This window comes from Orycteropus afer, unplaced genomic scaffold (genome assembly GCF_000298275.1).
Source record: "Orycteropus afer afer isolate SDZICR_OR568_19922 unplaced genomic scaffold, OryAfe1.0 scaffold00561, whole genome shotgun sequence".
In the NCBI taxonomy this organism is placed as follows: Eukaryota; Metazoa; Chordata; class Mammalia; order Tubulidentata; family Orycteropodidae; genus Orycteropus; species Orycteropus afer.
Genome location: NW_006922148.1, coordinates 1,005,494 through 1,015,721, shown reverse-complemented (window position 1 = coordinate 1,015,721; position 10,228 = coordinate 1,005,494). Strand labels below are relative to the sequence as shown.

General features: G+C 36.4%; 1 protein-coding gene across 1 annotated transcript in view; it reads left to right on the top strand.

The window, feature by feature from the left end:
• CENPJ (centromere protein J) overlaps positions 1-10,228 on the top strand; it is a 117,644-nt gene that overhangs the window by 10,773 nt on the left and 96,643 nt on the right. The window contains exons 4-7 of the mRNA XM_042782989.1: positions 3,334-3,445; positions 4,307-4,409; positions 4,739-6,317; positions 9,869-10,001. Coding sequence (XP_042638923.1) covers positions 3,334-3,445; positions 4,307-4,409; positions 4,739-6,317; positions 9,869-10,001 — 1,927 coding nt within the window. The remainder of the gene's footprint in view (positions 1-3,333; positions 3,446-4,306; positions 4,410-4,738; positions 6,318-9,868; positions 10,002-10,228) is intronic.

Genomic DNA, 10,228 nt, shown 5'->3' with positions numbered 1-10,228 from the left:
CCTCAGAAGGAAGGTTGGGCAATCTACTTCTGTAGTGATACTGCCTTGGAAACCCAAGGAGGGGTCGCTATGAGTCGGGGCTGACTCGACAGCACTTAACAACAACAACAACAACCATGTTCCTGGCATATAACTGGCACTCAGCTTTTGATGGTGTAAACAAATTGAACTCTGTTAGCAATTTTGGTGTATTTTTTTTCAGTCCTATTCTAACCTTTATTTATTTAAATAATATCATTATATGATACAGGCAGTCTTTGGGTTACGAACGTCCGACTAACGGACATCTCCTACTTGCCATTTAATGCAGGGTTTCAAACTGGTTCTGTCATGGCTGATGAAACTTAACAGGGATGGCTGATGAAACTTAACAGGGACAGGAATTTTGGGTGATTTGTCACAGTAACTGGAAAAAATGTCACAGTAACCAGGAAAAAATGATGAGTTGAAGCCCTAGAATGGGAGACTTGGAAATAGCATAGTGAGCCCTTTGAAGAGTCTGATGTGTGAAATTGGATTATTAGCAGGACTGTGGAGAACCACACACATTTCAAAGTGGCCACCAAATTCTTAATTGAATTAATCACCTTCATTTGCTGCTCATGGAGCTTTTAAATCATTGAAAAGGCTTCCAGCCATTTCTTGCACTAAAGTAAAGGTAAATAAGAACCTTTTCTTTTTTTTTAAATTCCCATGTGGCTCATGATATGGAATAATAAACTCTGTGCTAGGTGTCCTGTACTGGGTTTCCATACTGGAGTTGCCTCTGGTTTGCTGTGTGACCTGGGACAAGTGTTTTTCCCTCACAGGGCCTCGTTTTCCCTTTATGTGAAGTGAGCCAGTAATTCTTAAGGCTCTTTTTCACTCCTTTCCTTCATGGTTTTGGAGTAGAACTTTTATTTTCTAACAGAGGAATTAATTAGAATGGTCTTAAAGGGTGTTTTCTAAGTACTTCCATTTCATTTAATTTACACAGTTCTATTAGTTCTATTATTAGTTCTATTAGGAGCTCTGGTAGCATAGTGGCTAAGACACTTGCCTGCTAACCAGACGGCTGGCGGTTCAAACCCACCAGCCACTCCTCGGAAGGAAGGTTGGGCAATCCTACTTCCGTAGTGATACTGCCTCGGAAACCCAAGGAGGGGTCGCTATGAGTCGGGACCGACTCGACGGCACATAACAACAACAACAACAATTACTAGCTCCATTTTACAGATGAGACAACTGAAGCTTAGAGAATTTGGCCAATACCACAGAGCTGGTCAGTGATAGTATGTATCATCTAGTTAGTATTTTATCCTCTCTCCCCCTCCTACCCCTGCTAACCATCAAAGAATATTTCTTTTTGTGTGAAACCCTTTCATTGACTTTTTACAATAGTGGTCACTTACCTGCAATTCTTAATGACAGGAATGGATGTCATTTGTAACCCAGGGAAAGCCAAAAATCAAACTCACTGCCATTGAGTCAATTCCAACTCATAGTGACCCCCTTTGGGTTTCTGAGGCGGTAAATCTTCACAGAAGTAGATTGCCTAGTCTTCCTTCTGTAACTCAGGGGTTGTCTGTAATATTGTGTTCTTTTCCTGTTCAACAGTGGAAATGCTTGTGATACGTTCTGTACTCTTCTGAACTTTAATTTTAATGGTGATGTGCTGTTCATCAGGAGCTCTGGTAGTGTAGTGCCTAAGACACTTGACTGCTAACCAGAAGGCTGGCGGTTCAAACTCCCCAGCCACTCCTCAGAAGGAAGGTTGGGCAATCTACTTCCATAATGATACTGCCTTGGAAACCCAAAGAGTGGTCGCTATGAGTCGGGTCCGACTCGATGGCACATAAGAACAACAACATGCTGTTTATCAAGTTATATACCAATATTTAATGTTCTTTGTGGTAGGACAAAGTTGTGTCCAGTATTTTTTATATTAAAAATGTGCTTTCATGAATGTGTTCTTTTGAGTAATTTAAGTTACAGAAGAGTACAAATAAGAATGAATAACTTATTACTTAAAATTGGGACACCTTTGTTTATAATACCTGATTCCTAATTTAAAGTTAATTCTTTGATATGGAAAGGTCGAGTGTCTTTTTAAATAATATACTCCCCTAGCCTTTTATTTTTTAAATGTTTATTGTGATTTGAGTAAAAGTTTACAAAGCAAATTCACTTTCTGTACAGCAGCTCACATACACTTTGTCTCATGACATTGACAGCAATTTCCCACGATGCAACAGCTCCCACTTCTTCCCCATAGTTACCTATTCCCTGTGTCCTTCTCTCCCATGCATTCCTGCCCCCTGTACTGTCTCCCCTCTCTTCTCCCATGATCGATCTCTCCAAGGAGTGTATCTACCTGATGTAAATGTTCAGCTCATATGCCTGTCTTTTGTTTGGCCGGAAGCCATGGGAGTGGGCTCAGTTGCAGACCTGAAGGGCAGCTAGGGGCCATAGTCTCAGTGGCTCCATCAGGCTCTATCAGACCAGCAAACCTGGTCCCTTTTTATTTTATTTTTTTTCCTAATGAGTTTGGGTTTTGTTCCTACATTGTTCTCCCACTCTATCCAGGATCCTCCTACATAGATCCACCTCTGAGTGGTTGGCAGTGATAGCTGGGTACCATCTAGTTCTTCTGGTCTCATAGTCATACAGGCTGAGGATTGCATGGTGTACCAGTCACTTAGCCTTTTATTTTGTAAAATATCATATATCCAGAAAAATGGAAAGACAACTGCAATGATTACCACCCAGATTTAACAGTTACTAGTTTGTGATATTTACTTTATATATATTTATATCTATAACTATACCTATATTTATATGTTTACAGTTATATATTTTATTGAAAATAGTATGTACAAATTATGTCACTTAATTCCCACATTTTCAGCATGCATCAATTAAAATTAGAACATTATTCTACATAACCACAATACTGTTATTATATCTAAGTAAAATAACACCTCTTTAATAGCCAGTCCATTTTGAAATTTCCTCATTATCCCAAAAATGTTTTTTATAGTTGTTTTTTTAAAAACCAGGATTCAGTCACAGTTCATACATTACATTTGGTTTTTATAACTCTCTAGTCTTTTTCAATCTGGAAAAGGTCCCACTTTTTTTCCATAGCATTAAACTTTTTGAAGAATGTCAATTGTCTTATTGGGGATTTGTAATTTTTCTTTATCAGATTAAATGAATCCTTGAGAGTTCTAAAATCTTTGCCCTACATTACTTATAATTAGAAAATTTTCTAGCACGGTATTGTAAAATGCTCGAGTTACAAGATTTTAATCTGCTTTTCTTGAACTAAAATGTTCCTAATTTTTATCTTAGGAGAAGATATTTTATCGTGTTTGGAGAAAATCACTGAACAAATTCAGGAAGGGAACGATACAAACTTTAAAAAAAATGGTGATTCCTCAGAAGTGGTTAATATTGAAGAAAGGTACATCCATGTTGTTAAGAAATATGATAGTATAATAGCCAGCCTTTATTATGTTTGTTTGAAACATCCACAATTTTCTTATTTTCATTTGAATATACTTTTAACTATAAAGATTGCAGATATATCAAATACTGTCAGCAAAATAAAGAGGTTGGAGAGATACATAAGTTAAAATAGCTTTGACATTATAATGGGAAAATTGTGGAAGGTGTTTTCACTTAAGAAAAACATCTGGATAAGAATGAGTATTTTCTCAAATAGGTAAATCTTATTTAAGAGAAAAATTAAGTATTGGAATCTCACATTTAAATATCATTTGTAACTAATTATTGCATAATTAGTCTAGCTATAGAATAAAAACTAATGACAAAGATAAAATATCTATATTGAGGTTATTTATTAGTTTTTATGTATTTAAGATATTTTAATATGTGCTATGATATGGGCAAAATAACCTTTCTGATTGTTGCTCTACTTACTCCAAAAGTTAAGGTAGTCAGTAGATGGGTTTCAGAAGAATCCTTTAATACCCGTAAATCTTATGTAAAGTAGGATGTATTTGTATTTTGAGGCATGGAGGAGGATTGTAGCTTTCACTAGATTCTCAAAGGGTGACCCTGACTTTGAAAAAGAGTACTTCTCAGTGAAGTCAGGGGTATCATTATCAGGAACACTAAGTATAAAATCCTTGGAAGGAAGGTTGGGCAGTCTACTTCCGTAGTGATACTGCCATGGCAACCCAAGGAGGGGTCTCTATGAGTCAGGGTCGACTTGACAGCACACAACAACAGCAACAAGTATAAAATAGTTATCAAATCATCATTTTCCCATTAAATAACTGTGTTCTTTATTTTCTATTAGACCTATTAAAGCTGCTATTAGAGAAAGGAAACAGACATTTGAAGATTACTTGGAAGAACAAATTCAGTTGGAAGAACAAGAACTGAAACAAAAACAGCTAAGGGTTAGCATTTCAACTCTATTAAGTGATTTATTCCAAGGTGTTAGAGAATTTATAATTTGCTTTAAAAATAATTTTGAATTGGTAATTGTTGCACCTGATAAATCTAATCAGTGTTACTGATTTGTATATGTAAACATTGTTGAACTGGCAAATGTTTAGTTATATATGTTTTATCACAATTTTTAAAAAAAGATTATAGGAGAGAATTCCCAACAGAATATAATTATAAGAAGAAAGACAAAACACAATAAAACTTTGAGATTACTTAAGTATACCAGTAATATATAAGAAATATGAGAATTAATTCATATATCATTCTTTTATTTTAGGAAGCAGAAGGATCTTTGTTAATCAAAGTGAAACCAAAGCAACCATTCTTAAAAAGAGGAGAAGGTTTAGCTAGGTTTACTAATGCTAAATCTAACTTTCAGAAAGGAAAAGACAGTAAATTAGTCACTAATCAGAGCACTTCAGAGGACCAACCTCAGTTTAAAGTAGACAGACAACAATTCCAACGGAAAACTGCTCTTATAAATAAAGGACCATGTACAGAGAACCCTACTGTTAAGAAAAATAGTAAAGCTAGAACCAAGAGTGGTCCTGTTGCATTCAGTCAGAAGCCAAAACTGCTTAAGAGTAATAGAAAAAGTCTTTCTCCAGTGGGGTTGAAAATACAGACAGGAAAGAAATGTGATGGACAATTTAGAAACCAGATCAAATCAGAAAAAATAGTTGAATCTAATAATAAAGAAAATGTAGTCGAGTGTACTAAACTTTGTGATACTGGGTGTAAAATCTGGAATAAGACACAAGATAAAGAAAAATTTCCTATTCTGACAGGGCTGGTTAACTGCATGGCTTCTAAGAGCCTGATAGGTGAGACTTTAAAAGAGTCAGAGTCTTCTTTTGATGTTTCCGTTTGGAAAAAGTTAGAAAATTGGGAACGAGAAAAGGAAAAGGAAAATTTGGAATTAGATGAATTTTTGTTTTTAGAACAAGCTGCTGATGAAATATCATTTTCTAGTAATTCTTCATTTGTGCTGAAAATCTTAGAAAGGGATCAGCAGATTTGCAAAGGTCACCAGATAGCATCTACTCCTGTCAAAGTTGTGCAGCAGAAGACGACAAATACAATGGATCTTATTAGTCAGTGTAAGCAAACTGAGAATCTTGACCAATATGAAAATAAGAGTGAGTGTGCCACACCCAAACAATTTGATTCAGTATCATCACCCACTGGATTGAAGAAACAATCCTATGAAATCAGTAGGAAAGCAGTTTTCATGAAGATTTCTGACAATAAAACTGGATGGAATGCAAGTGATGATGAAGGTGTTCAGAACAGTGATAGTAGTGTTGATTTTGAGGAAAAACTTTATGTCACCATAAAACCATCAACTGGAGATAAAGAAAGGTCTTTCAGCAGCAGAGAAAATAGTCCAGATGTCTGTGACACTGGAACTCAAGGAACAGATAAAAGTAGAGATGTTGATCTAGATTTGTCTGTTAAAGATTATAGTAGTGATGAGTCTATTACCATAGAAAATATGAAAAATAAAGTTTCTGAGTCCTCAAGTAAAACCTCATCCATAAGTATAAGTAAAATTGACTTTGATGATGAAAGAACTTGGACTGACTTTGAAGAGAATTCATGTAAACATGATGTTATTTCTGAGAATGAAGCTCTTTATGGGACTCCTCAGTCAAGCTACCCTAATAAGAGTGAAATATATGTACTGGACAAAACAATAAAAAGAAAGATTGCCCCAGTCAAAAAAAGAGAACACTTAAGTCCTCCCCCTACATCAGAGCTTGTGATGAAATTCTTCCCTTCTCTGAAACCAAAACCAAAGTCAGATTCACATTTGGAAAGTGAACCCAACAACATAAGTCAAGACCAACCACCTGGTAAGTCAAAACATTATAAAATACATTATCAGAATGTTATAAATTTAACATTTATCATTACATTGTCAAAGAAAATGCTTAAAATCTTAAGCTTTCCGGTTGCTCAGTATAAGTCAAAGTAGTTGGTGATTTTTAAAAATTTTACTTACTTTGTGGAGCTAAGTAATGTAATACTCACTAGTATAAGAGATTTAAATTAATGGCTTTCAAATTTTTCATACTTAAGCCTGAGTCTTAGCATTTCCATGGCTTTAGGAGCTCTGGTAGCATAGTGGCTAAGGCACTTGACTGCTAACCAGAAGGCTGGTGGTTCAAACCCACCAGCCACTCCTCGGAAGGAAGGTTGGGCTATCCTACTTCCGTAGTGATAACTGCCTCGGAAACCCAAGGAGGGGTCGCTATGAGTCCGGGCCGACTCGACGGCACATAACAACAACAATGGTGAATTACTTTATTATAAAGTGAGATAATATTTAAGTTTCTTGTACAAGCACAGAGTACCTAACTTACACTTTGTGTTACTATGGGGTGGACCTTTGTGTGTCTGCTTTTTTTAATTAGAATTTAAAAAATTTTTACCACCTTGTGTATTAACTTGCCAGGCATGACCATGAAGGGAATACAGTAAAAACTAAATTTCTTTCCTTCCTCAGACCTTGGCATCTAGGCCCGCCTTAGAGGTGTCACCATTACCATTTTGCTTGTGTATTGTAAAAATATCTCATACATATAAAAATGTACATATAGAAGTGTGTGTATAATCCTCCCCTCTTTTGCACAAATGAAAGCATGCTTTTATATACTGTTTTGCACTTTGCTTATGATCAGTTCTGAAGATTATTGTAACATACACATTTACCTCATGCCTTTCAATGACTATATAGTATTCATTTGATATGATGGGCTTTTTTTTGTGCCTAAGGCACTTGACTGCTAAGCAAAAGCCTGGCGATTCACACCCACCAGCCACTCCTCAGAAGGAAGGTTGGGCAATCTACTTCCGTAGTGATACTGCCTTGGAAACCCAAGGAGAGGTCGCTATGAGTCAGGTCCGACTCCATGGCACATAACAACAATAACAACATATTGAAAAGCTTCCTTCCATTATATTGTTACATATTCTGAATGGCTAGGTTAGCATAAATATTTTAATATAAATTATAGCTTGTGGTAGCTCAGTTTATGTGTCAACTTGGCCGGGCCTGGTTGAGTGGCTGGGCAGCTAGATGTAGTATTCCTCATGATGAGACTGGTAATCAACAACATGGTGGAATCTACTGTGAGCAGCTGAGTAGCTAGCTGCCTTAGGGAATGTGGTCTGCTTCCTGTATTGAAGCAGAAGCCCTGGAGAATGGTCTCTAGCTTATGGCATGCTTGGACCCTGCATGTAGCTGTGTCTTGGTTCAGCAGCCTGCCATACTCTGCCGACCTGGGGACTTACAGTGGACTTGAATTAATGGCCTGCCGTGTGGTTTGGTAACATCGGGACTGTGCCTTTTTACTTGTCAACCTTGGGCTTGGCAGTCTCAGCAGCCAACAGCTGTCTGAGTGAAGAAAAGCCTCTAGCTTCAGTGGGCTGGGAGCTGGAGGCATTGTTGAAGCCCAAGGCTGAGGGGCTTTCACCCAGCCCCTAGAGCCTGGCACTTTGAACTTGGACTTAAAATCTCCAAACTGTAAGAGAATAAACTACTGTTTGTTAAGGGCATCCCATTTGTGCTATATTTCTTGTCAGAGCGGCACTAGGTAACCAGAACGTAGCTTAAGCTTTTATTTTTTTGAAATACGGATTCTAAAAGTAATGCTTCTTACTGGAAGTTTGGATGCTTAAAAAATATTTAAGCAATATTCTATTACAATGAATCATGATTCAAAAAATATATGTTTATGAAAAAATGTTTATAACTAAGCTATCCAGTGATTAAAAACCAAAAACAAAACAAAAAAAATCAAACTCAATGCGATCGAATTGGATTCAACTCATAGTGACCCTTCCTTGGGTTTCCGAGGTGGTATGACTATAGAAGTGGATCGCCCAATCTTCCTTCCAAGGAGTGGCTGGTGGGTTTGAACCGCCAGCCTTCAAGTTAGCAGTCAAATGCCTTAGGCATCACACCACCAGAGCTCCCTATCCAGTGATAATTGCTTATTATATTGGGATATTTCCTTTCAGTCATTTTTACTGTGCATTTTTGATATGATAGGGACATATATTATTGTTTCCTTCTTATTGACCAAGTGTATTATTTGCATTGCTCATGTCTTTAAAATTCTTTGTTTCATTATATAAATATAACATAATTTTAATAATTTCCTTAATGATGGACACTTAAATTATATACTTTTGGAAATGCAGTGCATATTTTTTGTGCAGAAATATTTGTATGATTTTGCATGTTCATTCTACCTAGAATTTTAGAAGTAAAATAACTGGGTCAGAGGATAGGTAAGTATGTTTTAATCTCATGATATGTTTGAAAAAATTTTCCCCAAAGAGTATTGTTGTTGTTATTATGTGCCGTCGAGTCAGACCCGACTCATAGCGACCCCTCCTTGGGTTTCCGAGGCAGTATTACTACGGAAGTAGATTGCCCCATCTTCTTTCCGAGGAGCGGTTGGTGGGTTTGAACCTCCAGCCTTCTGGTTAGCAGTCAAGTGCCTTAGCCACTATGCTACCAGAGCGCCTTAAAGAGTATTAGCGATAGATAAAATGTTTGTTTTACTTGAAGGATATAAGTTGTGGCTATTTTATTTTTTAACACAGTAAAATTCATAGGGAGAAAAATCTTAATATACATTTTTTTGATTAGAGTGGTAAGGTGAACTTTTTGTTGGTGATTAGCCCTTTAGATCTTTTACAAATTATATTTATTGGTCTTTTTTAAAAGTTGATTTGAATGAGCTCTTTTTATATATTGAAAAAAAGCAAAAACAAACTCACTGCCATCAAGTCGATTCCAACTTATAGTGACCCCCATTGGGTTTCTGAGGCAGTAAATCTTTACAGAAGTAGATTGCCCAGTCTTCCTTCCTCCGAATGGCTGGTAGGTTTGAACTGCCAGCCTTCTGGTTAGCAGTCAAATGCCTTTAGGCACTGCGCCACCAGAGCTCCTTTCTTTTAATATATAAAACCAAAAAAGCAAAACTCACTGCCATTGAGTCAATTTCGATTCATAGTGACCCCTCCTTGGGTTTCTGAGGTAGTATCTCTATGGAAGTAGATTGCCCAACCTTCTTTCTGAGGAGTGGCTGGTGGGTTTGAACCTCCAGCCTTCTGGTTAGCAGTCAAATGCTTTAGGAGCTATGCCAGCAGACTAATTAATTGGCAGATTGATGATCTTTTGCTGTGGAATAACTTAATTCTTTCTTAAATTTACATTGGTTTCCTCTGGAGTTAGGCTAATTAATTTTTTTTTTTAAGTTTGTCATTTGAAGAATGTTTTCTGATCCATTTTAATGTGGTTATTGTATTTTTGGGCCTTAGTATTAATGGTTAGTGTGCTTACTGCTAGAAGGCCTTTTGTGAAGCTCAGTATTTCTGACTTATTTTATAGGTGACAGTGCTCGATCCCAGATTTTGAGAGAGAAAGTTACTGAATTGGAAACAGAAATAGAAAAATTCAAAGATGAGAACACATCTTTAGCTAAACTTCGCATTGAAAGAGAAAGTGCTTTAGAAAAACTCAGGTGAGTTTGCATCCACAAGTCAGGAAAAAATAGGCAACAGTAGAGTTGAAAATATTTGAAACAATCTTCATTAATCTAATAAATATAAATGAAAAGGAGGTGAAATCAGTACAACTTAAGATTTTTTTTTTTTTTTTTTAATTTTATTTTGATTTGGGTGAAGATTTACAGAGTAAATTCACTTTTCATACAGCAGGTCACATAATATACTTTGTCTCATGTCATTG